At 41.6% G+C, this 18,604-nt stretch overlaps 2 protein-coding genes across 3 annotated transcripts in view; both read right to left on the bottom strand.

Moving 5' to 3' along the window:
* Window positions 1-11,187, bottom strand: part of DHX35 (DEAH-box helicase 35) — a 32,720-nt gene extending 21,533 nt beyond the window's left edge. For both annotated transcript variants that reach the window (XM_033003656.2, XM_033003657.2), the window contains exons 1-9: window positions 11,102-11,187; window positions 8,780-8,913; window positions 8,311-8,403; window positions 7,420-7,497; window positions 5,037-5,141; window positions 3,713-3,774; window positions 3,026-3,095; window positions 2,400-2,459; window positions 231-343 (exon numbers count right to left, since the gene is read on the bottom strand). In XM_033003656.2, coding sequence (XP_032859547.1) covers window positions 231-343; window positions 2,400-2,459; window positions 3,026-3,095; window positions 3,713-3,774; window positions 5,037-5,141; window positions 7,420-7,497; window positions 8,311-8,403; window positions 8,780-8,913; window positions 11,102-11,141 — 755 coding nt within the window. In that variant the 5' untranslated portion in view covers window positions 11,142-11,187. The remainder of the gene's footprint in view (window positions 1-230; window positions 344-2,399; window positions 2,460-3,025; window positions 3,096-3,712; window positions 3,775-5,036; window positions 5,142-7,419; window positions 7,498-8,310; window positions 8,404-8,779; window positions 8,914-11,101) is intronic.
* Window positions 11,188-11,982: 795 nt separating this feature from the next.
* LOC104356742 (protein FAM83D-B) lies at window positions 11,983-17,683 on the bottom strand. The gene is made up of 4 exons (XM_033003579.2): window positions 17,039-17,683; window positions 15,113-15,280; window positions 14,394-14,518; window positions 11,983-14,152 (listed from the first exon to the last, which is right to left on the bottom strand). Exons 1-4 carry the CDS (start codon window positions 17,489-17,491, stop codon window positions 13,762-13,764), a joined length of 1,137 nt encoding a protein of 378 aa, XP_032859470.2. The 5' UTR covers window positions 17,492-17,683; the 3' UTR covers window positions 11,983-13,761.
* Window positions 17,684-18,604: the final 921 nt, after the last annotated feature.

Raw genomic sequence — 18,604 nt, 5'->3', positions numbered from 1 at the left:
TAGTTCATGATGCATCCTTGGGAATCAGTCTTCAGCAATTAATTTGTTTCTTTTACATTACAGTAAGCTTAAAAACATGTCTGCTGCTGTAAGCAATATCCAAATGTTTCCAAAATGAATGTTATACCTCCTTACCATCAGTCTGAGAATTTCTGAGCTCCAACCAAGACAAAACGATACCAGTTGCACCCTCTCCTAATCACCACTGACAACATCAAACATGAACACACCTCTGTATGTAAAAGATGTCCACTGGAAATGTTCTCCCCTCAACAGTAAGGATCACACTGGTATCTTTGCTGGGGTCACCGGTCTCATTTTGATTAAAGAAATCCCTGAATTTCTACATTAAAATAAAAACAAACACTTTCAGTTTGATACTTCAGAGAATTGAGGGAGAAACTTAAAGACACGAAGAAGATAAATCACTACTACTTGGATGTTTTCTTCATAAATTTGACTGTTATTTGATAAAGTTCCAATTTAGAATGCTTAAAATTTGATTTTGTTGCCTTCTATTCTGTCTGGGATTCAGGCATTTAGCACAAATCCAGTATCTTGCATGTTTATTACTTTGCAAAGCAAAGATCAGAAAGAGGTAATAAAATTAATTAGATCAGCTGATACAGTTGGAAAAAGTAGATATATAAACTTTTTATTAGGTCTGTAACAGTAGCAAACTCAAAGCTAAGAACTTAGAAATGATTGGTCCTAAAAGTTTTGGATATGGCTTCCACATTCTCATCCATTTTTGGATGAATAAGTAAATTTTACAGCTCTTACTGAATATCAAGAACTCACTTTGTAAAAGCAGAGTTAGACTGACTTATGCGAGTTTTAAATTTACATGTTGTGAGACACCTTCATAATTTAGATTTATTGTCATGAAGTATTTTAAATATGTAATAGCAAAAGAATGAACATTAAGAACCCAAATAATCCATCTCAACTTTTATGACCATTACAGAGATATCATAAACTTTCTGTATTTAAACAAATGTATATATAGTCATACTAATAATTTCGCTCATATTATCTTATTTTTACAGTAACAGTAAGCTATCTGAAATGTGTGATTTTTGGCAGCTGAAATTTTGCAAAGGCAAAGCATAGTAATGTTATCTAATATAACACAGAGAACACATAGTAGTGCAAGTAATACCAAAGCACAGCATACTATCAAAATTTATGGCATAAGATATTTGCCACTAAAGGAAATATCAGCACACCCCCAGCTTCAGTGCTACATGCAAGCTCTCACCACATCTCATGAAGGACAGAGTGGAGTCAGGAAAAGTACAGAGAAAAGCAATCAACATGATAAAGGAGATGGAGTAGCTGCTTTATGAGAGACCGAAATGGCTAGAGCTCTGCTTGGGGAGCAGAAGGTTGAGAAGACACACAGCTGAGGTTTACATAATCAAAGATGATAGATAAAGTAACTGTAAAACTGTTTTTGTGGTTTGTTTTTGTTTGTTTGTTTTGTTTAAAAAAAAAAAAAAACACAAAACAAATCCCACACTACTACAACTAGTAGGTTCTTGATGAAACTAGCAGGTTTAAAAGAAATTAGGGTACTTCATTACACTGCAGGTGGCAAACTTCTGAAAATTGCTCTCACACAATGTCCTGGAGACTTACAGCTTCATCAAGCAGATTCAAAGACAAATTATTAAACAGCAGGTCCATAAATACATACAAGAAGGAAACAGCAGGAAGAACTGTCTAATATCTCTATTACAACCTTTGCAGATGCTGAGGCAGCTCAAAGCAAGCAGACCCACAGCAGGTACATGGGTTCATGCTCTCCCTAAATAGCATCTCCTATGGCTGCTGCTGCTACAGACAGAACACTAGGCTAGATGAAATGCTGCTGTGGTCTAGGAGACCATTTCTTCTGATCCTACTCAAAATTACATTAATGACATTTTTAGTTAAGTTACTTAAGTTTCTACAGGCCATAAGTCAATCAGGGAACTAGTAAGATCTCACTGAAATTAAACGAACTCATTTATCACTTATTTTTACTGGTCTATGGTTCTCTCAAATTATTGCTATCAGCAAAACAAGGCTAAACCAGTGTCTCTTACTAGACTAGATTAAGCCCAGAGAACATATCTTTATATAATAATACCAATAAGAAGAAAAAACAGCAGCAATATATGAAAAGCAGAGTCATATTTAAATTAACTTCCAAAAAAGTTTGCAAATACAAAATGAAAACCAAACACAGCAACTTAACAACAGCAGACTTTTTTCCTGCTCTCCTTCCTCTCTTCTTCACCATTCAGCCAGCAGGAATGTTTCACAGTAAGTGAGCAGCACAGAAGATGTATATAAATAGAAGTGGAGCTACCACTTAAGGTCACTTCATTTCAGACCTAATCTGTGACCTATACCTCTGCATCCAAGGTGGCTGAAGCCACAATCAGTCGAAGATCCCCACGCTTCTTCTGAACCTAGGACAGAGAACAAGAACATCCAGAGTAAAAACTCTTTTCTGAGATATAAGGCTAGAACCAAATTTCAGAGCATCCAGATTACCAATAACTTCTTTTTAAAAATACTCCGAAACTACAACACAGCTGATGGAGTGAAGCACCCATGTCACCCCACAGATCTAACAACCTGATGACTGTTTAGAGTTTTATATATTCATTTGAAAGGCATTCAGTCTGTAATCATTATAGATTACTTAATTTCTGGTGGGGGTCAGATCTTTAGTAGGTTGAAGTCAACAACAAGCCCCTATCAGATCACTTCACATGGCCATCAGCAGCAGAATGAAGACTACCTTTGTGCTAGTATCATCTAAGGAGACATTTCAGCATTGGAGGGAAGAAATACAGAATCCCAAGTGTCAGTTGTCTAAAGTAAATAGTTGGGTATGTACAACAGGCTGCAGGATATATGAGGATCTAGAAATCACCCTCTCAAGTGGGTTCACTCATCAGCGGTCAGAATCAGAGGTTTAATTAAAAGAATGAAAATTAAAATGGTTACAGAGAACATTAAATAAAATAACCTTTTTTAGTAAGCCAATGGCAATATCTGTATAAAGAGTCCTTTCGTGGGCTTCATCCAGCATGAGGACACTGTGAATAAAGTAGAAAGGTAAGATTTCAGAAATGGTTTGATTGACACTAGAATAACTGTCTTGTCTTCTACAAATACCATTATTTGAAATCTGCTGCTGGACTATGACTTTTTATATCCACTTAGAAAATGGTGGAAGTTAAAAAAAGCACAGCAACAAAGTAGGGAGAAAAATGTAGATAACACCACATGGTACATACATACTGTTCTTTATTCAGGCTAGCTTTTGGAAAGGGGTAGAAGAAAAAAGGTCTATATTTACTGTACTGCATAGGTTTTCTGGATGCCAGAATAGCCTGCATCTGTTGTTGAAGTTTTTTATTCGATTAGTATCAGAAAGAAAAAGTGAATTTAAAACTAGCAAATGAAAAGATTCAGACTCCATGAGGCGCATTTCGCTTTTATTCCAAAACCACAGCACCAAATCCTGCCACGTTTGGTGTTGCAATGATCACCTGATTTTCTAACAGTCTTTAAAACATAAAGACGACAAATTCCTAAAATAATTTTCACATCTTTTGGTATTTAATTTATAACCACCCCACCACAGTCTAAAAAAAAATGCAAGTCTTTAGCAAATTACACTTCAGCAAGCATTCATTCTGTGTTCCCTTACCTGTATCTTGTTAATAAAGGATCAGCCATCATCTCCCTCACCAGCATGCCATCAGTTAGAAACTAAAATGAATAATAAGAAAGTAAAACAAACCTTAACAGGCAGTCTTGATTACCCATGTCATTTTTAAAGACAATTTCCTAGGTTTTTGCCTAAATTTGCTTTAATAGATCAATAGAAAAGGAAAGGCAAAGAAAATCTATTTTCAGCTATGCAAGTCAAATACATATTTCTGAGTGGTAACCCAGAGAAAAAGAGAGTGATTTCTTTTTAATCAGTATTGAAATTTTTAAAATTAGTTATTTTTGTATTGAAATAAATTAACAGACCTGCAGCACTGGAACATGACAAAAGAAGTTTCTTCACTTTTGTCTGTAACATGGCTAAATCCGCTCTACCAGTAACATGTCAATCCAGTCTTAACCCTCTCAAAGTAGGCTACTTGATATCTAATACACACTTTGACCAGAATACAAACCTTAACATTTTGACAAAATGCAACATTTTAATTTAATACTTTCCTCCTATTGGACAGTGGAAACCCACCAGCTTTATGTAGCCATCAAACAGTAGTTTGACCTGGGACTCCAGCTGTGGCCGTCAACTGGGCAATAACTGGTGTGCAAGGTCAAAACCTTCACATTTCCAACCCCAAATGATTAATCATTACTCTCAAAAAAAAAAAAAAAAATCTCAGTTGCATTTAATGAACAAACTTCTCAATTACTTCCATTTTAAAAGGGCTACTAGCCTCAGGAAAAAAAAACAATAATCAGAGTAAATTGTCTCATTGATCAGCATTGCTATTCCAACATAACTAAAGCAACCTCTCATCTGTACACAACACAAGCAACATGAATATTTCTCAGAGCACTAAAGAACAGCTGCAAAGCTTGCTATTTAATCCACATCAAATTACTCTCAGCCTAGTCATTTTATGTTTTATCTGCACTTTTAATCAAAATCTATTTTTAGGGTGGTGAGGATATTTTATCTGTGATTCACTGCAGCCTTTCATTATGACTTTGAGTGACTTATCAGGTCACACTAGCACTGTACCAACATCTGGCCATACCTACCTTGAAAACCTCCTTTAGCTTTAAAATGGTGGCTGCCAGACTAGCCAAATTCAACCTGTAATTGTTTTATTAAAGTTTGGATAGCCACAGCCATTTCTAGCACACTTTTGGGATACCCACTTGGAAAACTGGAATGCTATCTATTCTCTCTACTGGGCATCACGAGGTTCTCATTCATTTTGCTAAAGTACTTGAAGACTTCCAGCTAGCCCTTTCAGAGTAACCACACGCTGTTCATGTTTCACCTTAATTCTTGTAGCCTGCGGATCTGTGCAGTCATCAAACCGAATACAATATCCAACTTCATGCCCCAAAACTGCACCTCTTTCATCAGCAACTCGGCCTGCAACCTGAGAAAAGAGATTCTTATAAACAAGAGACAGCTCACAGCACACTTCATCGTATCATTATTTTGACCACAGAGAATTGGACCAAGAGAACAGGAACAGAGCTAGTGATTTCAAAGAATTACTTGTTCTCATTCAAAATTCTGTTTGACATAACAGCGCATACTGAACATACAAGTGGAAAATACTTTTAAAATGTTTTAGTGTAATTTAATAAATCTGTTTCACACTGCTTCTACTCAGGTATGCTACAGAGGTATCTTTCTGACAGACCTACAAAGGCAGCTACTCAACCAGTCACAGGGCTGGGGAAGGACCACCTACCAGCAATTGTGGGAGTGCAATTTTTTTTTTTTTTAAGAACACAGTTGGTATGCAAAAAGGGAAGGAGTACAGGTATATGCCGTGCAGAAAAAAGTTATCAGCTAAGCTGATCTGATTCTTATTCAGACTTATTCAGACTTTTTTTTTTTTTTTTTTAAATAAAGATGATGCTATACTCCTATGCAGAAAACAGACAGAATTGGTAGAATAATTTCAGAAAGCAACAATTTTTGGAACAGTACTTCTCTGGGCCAGTTTTAAGCTAATAGCTCCTTTAGCTAAAAATCTGAAGTTATTCAGACTTATTCTACAAAGTATTAGGTATTATCAGGCCATGGTTCTAGCAAACTATAAAGACATTTAATAGCTAAAGACACAATAAAACTCCACAATACATACATTAGTCCTAGTAGAATTCCAAGAGCAAGATAATTCCAGTCATTTGAATGACATTCTAAGTCATACCGACAGGCAGTGAATTCATGATTTCACTTGGAATCTTATCACTCCATCACTTTTATCCCAAACATTCAGGATAATTGTCAGTCTGGGTAAACCAAACAAAAATTCAGGAATTTCTAAACTATGCCTTATGCCTCTGCAACTGCCTGTCTTTACTTCTGACAACCCCAATACTCTAGATGGGAAAGCAGATAAGCACACCTATTAAAAGAAAAGATCACTTTCAGTTCAATACAAAGGAATAAATCATCAACTATATCTCTCATCTCCCTGCAACAGCCATACAGTCCAGGCAGTTTGCAACAACAGTCTCAAAGAAAAATCCTACTATGTCTATATACCAAGCCATAATTGAGTAATCTTTTTATTTTAGGCTTAGAAATAATGTGTTAAGACAGAAAAGGGAAAAAAGAAGTAAGCTTGTCGTGAGAAATCATTGCAGTATACACAATATCTCCTGTAGAACCATGCACTGTCAGCTGGATGTCCTATGAAGGAGAAAAGGGAGGACACTGCAGACAGGCTGCCCAAAGCACAAGATGCAGATCACTGTTAGAGACAGTTTCCTTAGCTGTGCCGGATCTGGTCAAAGAATACTGGATGAGATGAAACTGCAAGTTGTACAGCTGCTCAGTCTACTACATTTTTACCAGAGGCATAAGCTGATCTGTTGCAGGTACAGTTTAACTCATTATAAAGAACAGGCAAAATGAGGGTTACAAAATGGCATCTCAGTTTTCTGTACAAAGAGAATGCTGCAGCAGAAACTTCAGCCCACCAAGTCAGTCAGCATTTCGTAACAGTTATGAAGGCAAGGAGCACTGGATGTTTTCTGTGCAGACTATTACCAGAGAGTACAATTGTTGCCCTCATCATCTTCTCTTCTTCCCCACATATTACAGCTAGCTGACGTTATATACTCCTAGACATACTATGTATATTAAAAGATTTCTCACAATAAAATTGTTTCTTCCTTCCCCCAACATTCTTACAAGAGGAAAAGAAAAAAAAAATGTCCCACAACAACCACAAAAACACAAAAAGAAAGATTAAAAAAAACTAGGTATGAACTCCTAGAAAGAGGTACACAACCTGCTCTTTCTTCCACGGGCTATGTTAATGTACACAAATTTACATCACTACTCTACTTTGTGAAAGAATTTAAGGGTCACAGAAGCACAGTTCTAGTCCAGAGTCAATCATAGCTCAATCCTGTGTAGCCCTAACTTCTGTACACAGTTCTGCTGATACCATTTAATTTTATTTCAAAGCTTCTACATCTGCAATTCTGGACTTGGAATCTTTGGCAAGACCTACTAGTCAGGTTGAATTCAGCATATAGTTCTAGCACTTCTGTGAGGAAGATAAGCAGAAACATCTATGCATTCAGGAGCTCATCCAGCTGTGATTCCTGCTATTCAGCAAAACCTGCTAATAAACTGGAGGTTATAATGACAACAAACTGGGAAAATTTGGACACAGTGGAGAAACTCACTGAAACAGCAGCAACCCGACGAGGCTGCGTCACGCCAACAACTCTTCCTTCAGCTGTCCAGCCAGCTTCTGCTAGGTACTGCAAACAAATATCGAGGATAAGATAAGAATTGGCCACACTGTGATTACAGCAAGGTGTTACTTCTCCACACTATGTTCTGTTTCCTGGTTCTGACACTGATGCATGACTTTAGGGAAATTGGTTATTTAGGGATTTCGTGCATTATTAATCTCACCATTAAAAGTAATATAGTACCATACCTACTTGCTAAGCACATGTGCTTTCAGAAAACATCTAAGAGCAGTTCTTTAGGTTTCAAGTATTTTTGAACTACTTTATCTTTTTCTCTTCTCTATTTTGTAACCCCTTTAAGAAAAAAAGCTAAGTAGCACAAATCCTCACAATGAAGCAGATGACATTCACCATTAGTTTGCAATTTTTTAAGTTCAAATCAAGAACTAACTTTGAAACATTGTCAGACTTTTTAAATTCCTGTCACAAAAGAGAAAATTTTACAAAACCACAAAAAATACAATATTTCAAAAATTTCCAAGAGGAAAGCTCATAAGTCTATCTATTTTTCTTCCTAAAAACATATGCGCAACAAAATTTCAAATATTATTCTGATAGAGTAATAAACACCTACTATGGCACTACTATTTGTACTGGCATAAACTTATTTGTTGTGTACGGTCCTTTTCTGTAGTGGAAGGTTTTATGTTACAGATATACCAGCTCCTGCTATTTTCTCCTTATATTTCTCTCCTTTTGGCCACACACACAAGCACAGGTGAATTCCATTCTCACAGCGCAGTTCTGGGTTGCTGGTTTAATGCTTCATGTAGCATTCCCTGAGGGAATACTTGATTTTACCAAATTACAGACACTTACTTGTGGAATCTGCGTTGATTTCCCACAACCTGTTTCCCCAACAATCACCAGAGTTTGATAGTTCTCCACTAGATAAAGTATGTGATTTCTTAGCTGAAAGAGAAGATGACATTTAAGTATCAAAACCAGATGTGTACAGAAATAAGAAAATAATTTAAATGACCATATTTACATATCTAGCAGACACAGTAAATTCATTTTATATGGAGTTTACTGCCAAAAGCTAAACAGTTCTTTGAAATCTATAAATGGCATGTGCAATATATAGTAAATAACATGAATCTACAAAGCCTGTGAAACTGTCAGTAACATTTGTCAAGCAGGACAATCCATTCCAACAAATAAAGAGAGCAAGTTCATAAAATTACTATTTTATGTTGTAAAGGGATTCTATACTGCTCTTTCAAGAAAAGACATAAGAGCCAGACATCATACAACAGATGTAATAAACCAAAAAGAACTTCGGTACCTTAAAAACAGGTAGCTTTTGTCTTTGTTGTTCAATAGAAAGGGAAGCATAAGGATTATAGATGATGGTTATGCCACTACTCTCAGCAGGACTCTGTCTCTCCTCTGAGACACTGACACCAGGACCTTCCGTGCCTAGATGACATAAGTGAATTTTAACTAGAAGAACACACTTCTGCCTAGCATATCACAATACAACCAAAATAAATATGTTCCTTAGAAGGATGAATCATGGGTAGCAGCATATATCAAAAGACCTACTTTTCTGTGAAAATAATCAAAATATTAGCTAACAGTAAACATGCAGAAATTCTTTCAAATTAAATATGTCTCCCCTCGTGGTTAAAAAAAAAAAAAAAAACCTAATGTGAGTAAGTATTTGAATTTTTAAAAGAATATAAAGGAGGGAAAAGAGCACACATGAAAAATATACAAGGAACTTTCTTCTTTTTCTGTGCAACCATCCAGATGTATCTTCAATATCCCTCTCAGAAGCACAGCCATGGTTTTTAAGCCAGCCAGTCATACATGCCACAGAACTTCCCTTGACTAACATCAACTGTATAAACATTCAACCTCACCCACTCATTGAGCTACGCCACTCTCTTCAGATCTGAATTTACCTCGGTAACTGAAACTTGATTTATTCCTCATGCAGGTTACCATAAAACTACTGACAACTGAAAATGCTGAATCATGCAAATGAACTAGAAACAAAAACTCATCTCCGTAACGGAATGTATCATCTCCAGCTGCAGATTCAACTGGGAAAGTCTGAGAGCAGTGAGAAGGATTCCCCTGTTTTGTAGGATTTTCTTGTTTGGGCTTTACCCACTTCTTCCACTGTTTCAAAACAGTCCCTATTCAAAGCTGCCAAGCAAGTTTTATGGCAAATTGAACCAATTTTAGGAGTTATTAGCAATGATTCCAATAACTATTCATCCCCAGGACAGATGGGGAAGTTAAGAACCAGGGACTTGAGTATCTGGATCTTGACAAATCAAAGTTAACAGATATTGCTTCTTATCACCCACAGATTTTATTCCACAGCATTTTCTATGTTTTTTTAATACACAACTGTCTATATATATGATTAAAAAGCTGTTTGCTAAATTAATCTTCACTATGGAATAGTTTTGCAAACCACAGCATACCACAACTCAGTGACCGCTTTTTTAAAAATTTATCAAACTCAGACCCACCAAGCTCCCCTTTGGGATAAGTAAATGGGAAGGCATATAACTGCCCAAACCCCGAGGGAACAATCACAGAGCCACAGCACAGCAGAGCTGGGAGGCCCCTTTGGAGACCTTCTGGACCAACACCCTGCTTGCCACAGGGCCACTTGCAGCAGGCTGCTCAGGTCCTCGTTCACTTGGGTTGGAGAGCCCACAACCTGCCTGTCTGCTTGTTCCAGAACCTGGTCACACCCACCATAGAAAAGCTTTTTCTCCCGTTTAAGCTGACTTTCTCATATGTGCCTGTGCCCATTGCCTCTGGTACTGTCAACAGACACTACCAAGAAAAGTATCGCTCCATCTTCTTTACCTATAAATACCCTGTCAGGTATTTATATACAGCGAAAAGATCCTCCTGAGACTCCTCTTCTCCAGGCTGCACAGTCCCAGCCCTCTCAACCTCCCCTTGCATGTTGTATGCTCCCATCTCTCGACTGACTTTGTGGCCCATCACTCTGTGGACCTGTTTCAGTAAGCCTGTGTCTTCCTGCTGCTGGGGAGCCCTCAGAGCACCCCGATAAGGCCTTCCCAGTGCTGAGGAGAAGGATCACCTCCCTCAACCTAACAATACTCCCTCATACAGCTCAGTGTGCAGGTGATGCTCTTTGCTGCCCAAGACTCATCAACAGCTCATGCTCAGCTTGCAGCCCACAGGACCCCGAGGCCCCCTCAGCTCTGCTCTCCCCGTCGTGTAGCACCCGGGGTTACCCCCCCTCAGGGGCAGAACTTCGCACCTCCCTTTGTTAAACTTCTTAGGGCTCCCCTTGCGCGTTTCTCCAGCCAGTCGCACGCCCCCCCAAAGGGCAGCTCACCCAGTCGGCGAACCACCCGCGCCCACCCCAGCGGGATGAAGGCGGACTCCGTCCCCTCCCCTGCCAGCCCCGGTACCGGGCAGCGCCCGGCTGGAGCAGCAGATACCTCGCCGCCCGCCAGGCCCCGGCGGCGCAGGGACAGCGCGGTTCTCCGCTGCCCTCGGCCTCTAAAATCCGTGCGTCCCCCAACAGCCGGCGGCTGCCTGGGCCCTCGCCACAGACAGCGCGGGAAAGCACATTCTCTCTCACTCACACACCCCGCCATCCCCTCACCCGGCTTCCAAAACTTCACCGGTCCCACGGGCGCCGCCATCTTGGGGTGAGAGGGCAAGCGGAAGTGGCGGGGCCCACGTGACACGGCGCCGTTGCCACAGTGCCCGGAGCGGGCCCGCCGGCCCCGGGGCGGGGCGCGGCCCGGAGCCCTGTCACAGCCCACAGGAGCGATGGCGCTGAGGAAACCGGGCGGATAAAACTGCCCTCGGGTGGGGCTGAAGCCCGGCCCTCCCCTACGAGCCCAGAGGGAAAGGGTGGCACACGGGTGGTGCAGGCCCGGGGGTAGATGAGCCGAGCCTGCCAGATGCTCCTCCTGGTGCTAAAGTGAGACGTATAACCCAGGGCAGATCCTAGAGTTTAATGGGATCATCTCCAAAACGCCCTTGTCTCATTAAGTAAAGCTAATTGCTCCCCTACACCACACGAAGGACGCCTCCCCGCTCTGTGCACCACAGCTGTTGCACTCGGGCAGCTGAAAGACTTGGAAGAAAACAATAATCAGGAATAGTTAATAGATCCAGTGGTGCCCTACCACAGACTCATTACAGCCCATGAAAGTTATTAGTGAATCAAACTTAATGTAGACTTTGAGTTAATTAAGTGTAGACTGGAGTAAAAAAAAAAAAAAAAACAAAAAAAAACCAAACCCAAAAAACAACTTCTGATAAGTTTAGTAATGCTGTAAAAAAAAATCATGCTTATGGAAAAAGAATCTAATCACATTTTATATTATTATTAATCATTCTAATTCTTCATTAATAACTTGACACCCTAGCAGTGCAGTTGTGATTCACAGAGACTGCACAACGCTGTACCTCCACGGTCACCTGTTATGCTAAGTCTCTAGGTAAAGACTTGAAAAAGAAGTTATTCAGACATAATTAAAGACATTTTAAAATTCTAGCCCTTTACTTAAATTTACTTTTCACTTTAAGTCCACTCTACCACAGATAAACACAGTACTCTTACCACAGTATTTTGTATCATTATATTAGCAACTATTCAGAAAAAGCCTACTAACAACAACACATGGAAAGAGTTGCCTATTAAAGTATTGAGATGAAGAACAAAGTTAAAAACTTATATTTGAGAAAACATATACAGATATTATTGTGAAAATAAGATTGCATAAACAATATTTTGAAGAGACTAAAACATGGGGTTTGTGTTTATGGAAAAATATAGTTAAGAATAAAAATTCATATTTCAAACTTCTTTACATCTGGATAAAAGTTAAAACCATTAAACTATAAACTACTGAACTTTTACAGATTAGGAAAGTCAAAGCTATTACATTTCCATGATTGTAAGTGCAGAAGAAAAAGGGCGCAGATTATTTGTATCCTCATCAGTACATTATTGTGTTGTCTGTAAAGACCATTTTTGCAAGCTCCACATGTCCAACTTAATGTTGCCCTGCTGATGTTTAGCACAGACCCATAGACCCAGCTAAGTTTTAACCTTTCCCTTTGAAGCCCAAAACCCACAAAACACACAAGCATGTACCCAAGGTTTTTGCAGTAGCAAGAGCCTCAAGAACAACTTGAAAAAAGGTGTACCTTGGCTTTTGCCACAGCTACCACAGTTGGACTAACAAGAGTTTCCACACTGGCAGGCTGCTGGAACTTCAGTGCCTCAATATACAACTATTTGGGAGGACAGTTTATTAATTTGCAGATTTTTTTCTCCAGAAATGGCTGTATTTTTTAAAAAAGTCTAGCTTGCATGAAACCTTAAAAATAAATACTTCTATTTATGACTTCCATGTTATTGTACATCTGGTGAAAGTAAGGCTTTTGGGAAGTAGCAGCAGCTTCACAGATTTCAGATAGGCTCCACTTTTCCCATAAGATCAGACAGCAGTAGCAACCATAAAGAAACCAAAAAGTATACATAGTAATGCCAAGAAAAGGGTCTCATGTGGCTCTACTACAAGCATAGTAGGTTCTTAGGAATACTATCCCTTGCATGCATTTATTGCATGATGTCCAACAATCCAAGTATTATAAAGAAAAGGTAATTTGAAATTCAATCATTGCAAAAGCCTGGTTCGCCTGACGTTAGCTTGTTCTGCCTAGCAGCACAGCTTTGCCCAAAGAAAATGTGACAACTGAGGACTAGTAGCATGGTACTAGTTTCTAGATTATGGTTACTTCAGTTCTGTGTCACAAAACAGTTCGTGGAGAGTTCGTGCAACACAAAACTAAACCTAGACTGATTTCAGAGTCGTACAGCAGTCCTGCTATTCATTTTTGGCAGACTTCTAAGCAATATTATTTTCTATACCTAGATTCCTTAAAAAAAAAGGTTTGAGCTACTGAGCTAAGGCACTGCAAACCCATCAGCTTAAAACATGTAACAATAGGTTGAAAAATTAAAATCTGACAGAATACTAGAAGTCAATAATGGCTTTCTAGCTGTTAGAGTATTTTTACATAAAAAAAAAAAACCACATCCAAGCCTAAGACAATACCATGATTGTATCTGTTGATCTGCATTATAGTGGTTTTCAAACAAAACCACCATTCCAGAATCACTTTCTCTCAGTTCGAGGTTGGTTTGCCAGCTGCTCTCACAAACACACTGTAAGACAGTACTGGACGTGGACGGCTGGACGTGGTTCCTGAGGTTCTGCTTCTCACGCCGAGTGAACGTGCAATTCATCTCTCTACGACCCAGTGTGGCCTCATAACTAGAGAGCCATTCCTCTTAGTCAGTGGCGGAGAGGCATGCATTGTATTATTTGACACGTAGACTGCCTCCCTTGAGGCATGCAGCCAGCTTCGCTTCCTTTTTAGATTTCCTACAAATGCTCTAAGATACAAAAACTCCATTCTCAGGAAGTTTTCCCTGGTCAAGTCTCTCGAAGCCACTGTTATCTGGACCAGCTGGTCCAACACCTTATTCTTCTTGCAGCTGGATAACTCTTTGAGGTTGATAGGCTTTGACCGTGCATAAAGAATCCGAAATTCCAGGTCAAAGTGTGCAACTGCAGGGCCTGACAGGATCAAAATGTTACTGCTGTTCAGCTTCCCATCTGTCCATGTAAAACTACCAGAGGAGGAATGAGAAAATTCTAAGTTAATTCAAAATAAATAGTAAACAAAGTATTAACTGAAAATTCTCTTTCATCACATTTAGTTTAATCATTCTTACGATCCAACTGATGGGCAGTGTGCTATTTTTAGGACAAACGTTACACAAAAACTTTGATAACGAAATCAGTTTTGCAATATGGCTGTTTTCCATGTAAATAAATCATGTTAAGCAACAGAAAGAAATTAGCACTTGCCTGTAGGATCCTGTTGTCACTCTAATGCCATCAATCAACATGAATTTTTCACGGACTTTTCCAACAATTTTGGCACCAGACCTTGTGTAGTATGTTTTCCCAGTAATATTTCGAATTCTTATCAACTGTGAAAGATATGACAAGCATCATGTGTATTTCAAAGTTAAATGACTGCATTTAAAGGAGTAACACACAAGAATAGCGATCACTGATGAACTAGCAAAGGTTGCTGCAGAGTGGCACAAGATTCAGCCTCTATTTTTGTCTTGTTTTAGCAGGCAGAGGTGGCATTAAGCGGAAAACCCATAAACTGATTGTGCAGAATGTGATTGTAAAAGCTCCTGTCACCAAACCCTGGAAGGACTCAAATTCCACAGATTCCTGAGAACCTGCTTCTCCATCAGCTTTCAAAGTCTTGGTAAGCCTGAGCAACTCCAGTCATGCTTTAAGAACTGGACATTCCTCCTGAATTTCCCTGAACATTCAGTTAGTATTTGTGCTCAGAAAGCAGCTGTTATATCCACTTATAAAGATTTGGGAGTTTTCTATTAATTGCCTTCTTATGTATAAATGGTTAAATCTTCCAAGAAGGAGCTAGAGCTACATAAACCCCATTTTAAGTTGAGGCAGCAGGCATAAGAGTTTCCTTTTTTGATAGCTCAAAGATTACAGTCGTAAGAGGATTGACTCTCTGTGCCTATAAATATGACAAGGCTCACCTTTTCCTGTTCAAGGTCAACTCCCAGATCCTTGCACATTTTCAGAAAGTGGGAAAATGAAGACTGATCTAGAAGGATATATGCTTTAACTTGCCGCTGGCTACAAGCTTCCAAGAGGTCTTTGAAGATATCGGTATCTGTGAAGGAATCCATAACCAGGGCAATCATCTGCAACAAGTTTCAGAAGAAATCATTAGGCTGTTTCCACAGCATCCCAAGGGAGATGGCACATGAGGAATTTGACTTCCAAATGAAATATTTCCCCCCTGCTTTTTTTCCCCTGGTGGTTGTGGAACATGGTACAGTCTTCTGTGAGACAGTATATTCTTCTGTTGGTGCCAGGACTGATGAAACATTTAACAGACATATAAGAAATAAAAGAGAAAGGAAAAATTAACTGATTAGAATAAAGTTCTGTGAAAAGAATGGTATTTTGGTAAAGGTGATTACCGAGTACAGCACACGGAGATACAGGAGACACAATATACACTGCCCCTTCACTATGATCTCTTATTCATGTCTCTGTATAGTCAAGTAGGGAAAAAAAAACATATGGACAGGAATTATTGTTAAAGATTGTTTGCCCCAATTTTGTTGCTGCTTGACTGATTTATAGCAGATAACATAATTTAAGATTATTATCATCATCAGACTGTAGAATTTCATTTTGTACTATAATTCCAACAGCAGACATGGAAGCTTCTTTTGCCAGGATCTGTGTATTTTTGGTTTAGTAGGTATGAATAGCCTAACCTGAAAGCCCATTGTGGAAAGACACCTCTCTATTTAAAAATTAGAGTTCACTAATTAGCAACAATGATAGCTCCTGCATCTATTCAGTAGCATGTTGCTCATGGCTTTTAATTAAAGTTGTACTAAAGCCTTCCCTATTTTACTACATAACTTCACCTTCAGGAAGAAATTATGGAAATCTGAGCATTTTCTCCTTTTGCCTCTAGAGCAGTGCCAAGACCTATGAAGGCAGCGGGACACCTGACACCTCTCCAAAAACCTAGGCAAGCTGATAAAAGACGGATTTTGAATGAAGAAAAGAAGGACATTTTGCCATCAGTCTTCTTCAACTACATTAGTAACTTCTGGTGCAACAGAAGCACCAAGCTGATCATGGAGACGTTTGGGGTTGCTGAGATATCTCAGATGAACCAGAACAGCGGCAAGATGAATGTATTGCTTCAGGTTTCTTCCTCAACCTGAGCTAATGGCAAAATCAGGGGTCTAGCTCAGTGTTAGTCAAATTTGGTCTCCCGATTCCTAGGCAAGAGGGTTTTTTCCTGAGAACACATCCTTTCCTCAAAACCATTACCTGATGGTGAGCTTATTTCCAAAATGTAAGTTTTCCAGAGTCTTTCAAACTTCTCAAAATATGAAAAGAAATATCGAAGAAAACAAAAAAATCACTGGTGTCCGACTGCTCTTGATATCTCACCTCCCTGTTTAAGATAAACGTGAGGTTTGCCTTCAACTTACTATTCAGGTTCTCATGCTATTTCAAGCCAAGATCCCACTACCCGCCCAAACTCCTCAAGTGAAACCTCCCTCGAGAGCCAGCTACTGCCCTCGCAGGTCTGTCCCACGGGTGGAACCAAGCTTTGCTGTGTCCCCAGCGCACGACAGGGAGGTGATGGCAACTAAGAAGAGCTGGGACCGGGCGTGTTTCGGGTGTACGGCCCACAGGGGCAAACTCCCCGAGTGGGCTGAGCGAGGCCCCAATAGCGCAGGCTCGGTTTTCATCAATACGGGGCAGAAAGGTTTCAAATACCGAACCTATTAAAAAAAAAAACCTAACACGCAAAAGATGGTGGGAAAACCAAAAAGCAGTAACAGCGTAGTAAGTAAAGCCGGGAGTTTCGTTAAAAGACAAGGCCGGGGGAAGGGCGAGGTGGGTGGCGGCGCGCGGTCCCTGACCTGCCGGGCGGAGCGGATCTGCCGCCGCACCGCCTCCTTGCAGCCGTAGATGCTCTCCCCGCAGCCGGGCTGGAAATGCGCCTCCACCCGCGTCAGCCCGCGGAAGGCGCCGCTGGCGAAGCCCGGCCAGCCCAGCTCCAGCGCCGGCGGCTCCAGGTCCGAGCGCTCGGGGAAGTAGGTGAGCGAGGAGGCGTCGAGGGAGGCGCCGAGCGAGGCCTCGGCCGGCGGCTCCGGGGCGGCGGCGGGCGGCAGGGCGCCCCGCGCGATGGCCTGCACCTCGGGCTCCGAGAGGAACGGCGGCAGCTGCTCCCGCCGCAGGAAGGCCCGCAGCGCCTCGGGGCCGCCCGCCACCAGCTCCTCCAGCGCCAGCCGCTGCGCCTCGCTGTACGGCCCGGGCGGCCGCGGCGGCCAGCGCCCGGCGCCCTCCTCCAGGCACTGCGACGGGTTGGCCATGGCGCGCCCGGCCCGCCCGCCCGCCGCGCCGCCCTTACAGCGGCTTGGAGCCCCGGCACCTCCGCGCCGCCTTTATAGCGGCTCCGCGGGCCGGCCCCTCCCCGCCTCCCGGCCGGCGCCGGGGCAGCAGGCGGGAGCGGCCCAGGTAGGCCGCCCCGCCGGAGGGGCCGGAGCCTCCGCTCCGCCCGGCCCCTGCCCGCCGCCGGCAGCGGGGAGGAGAGCGGCGCCCACGGGAAAGTCACGGGTGGCAGCGCCGGCTGCCTGCCCCCGCCCAGGGAAGCGCCCGCAGACAAAGCAAGCGTTGAATTAAGCAGGGAGAGCAAGTACAGCCCGCGCCCGGCTCCCCAGCCCCGATCAAACGGCCGCTCCCCGGGTTGGAGGGCAAAGGGCCCTCCCGGGCGGGCGCTGCGGCTCGGCCGGCCCGGAGCAGGAAAGCCCCAACGCCCGAGAGCTGCTGCGTTAGTCACCCGGACTCCAAAGGCCAAACAAATGGAAAACAAAGCTCAGCAACGACGGGGCGAAAACCCCGCTGGCAGAAGGAGTTTATTTGTAAACTGTTTCTTGTTCCTGCCAGAGTACCATAAAGTCAGGAAACACACAAGTTGACTTCGCATACATTCAAGCACTGCTGAACAGGAGCTCTTAAAAACACAACTCGAGCTTGGCTTTGAAGGTGTATCCCGGCTCCCTCTCTACAGCTTGCCTCACTCCCAGTGTTCCTGCTCCCAGGACCGGGCAAAAAAGTATCTTACCTGTTTAAACAAGTGCAGACAGATTTATTTCCCACACACACACACCTGCACCTCTTTGTATATCGGCCTTACAGCTTTAGGGAAGGAGCAGCTGCTTTGAGATCCAAGCCATAAAAGTAGCTAAGCCTCTTTGTCCATATAGATTTCAGAGATAGAAATACCAAAGTTAATTGAATAAGTTTCTCTCTACACTGAAGTTACAGCTTTTCTGAGTTTTGGGTTATTTTTCTGTTCATTCACTCCCTCATTGCTGTTTACGGGAATATTCAAGACAACAGCTGAAATGTGCCATCTACTGGACACACATACCCAAAAATAAAATCCATAGCCCAGACTGATTTGACTTTGCAGCATTGAGTCT

The sequence above is a fragment of the Tyto alba genome, unplaced genomic scaffold (assembly GCF_018691265.1).
Source record: "Tyto alba isolate M040663 unplaced genomic scaffold, T.alba_DEE_v4.0 Super-Scaffold_33, whole genome shotgun sequence".
Classification (NCBI taxonomy): Eukaryota; Metazoa; Chordata; class Aves; order Strigiformes; family Tytonidae; genus Tyto; species Tyto alba.
This window is presented reverse-complemented; position numbering and strand designations above follow the sequence as displayed.

Bases quoted from the DNA above. Each gene is read 5' to 3' on its own strand.
- LOC104356742 (XM_033003579.2), bottom strand. From the start codon at position 17,491: ATGGCCAACCCGTCGCAGTGCCTGGAGGAGGGCGCCGGGCGCTGGCCG. The intron at 15,281-17,038 runs GTCAGGGACCGC...AACTTGTTGCAG, and splicing joins AGATCCGCTCCGCCCGGCAG to ATGATTGCCCTGGTTATGGA. The intron at 14,519-15,112 runs GTGAGCCTTGTC...TATCTTTCACAG, and splicing joins TTGACCTTGAACAGGAAAAG to TTGATAAGAATTCGAAATAT.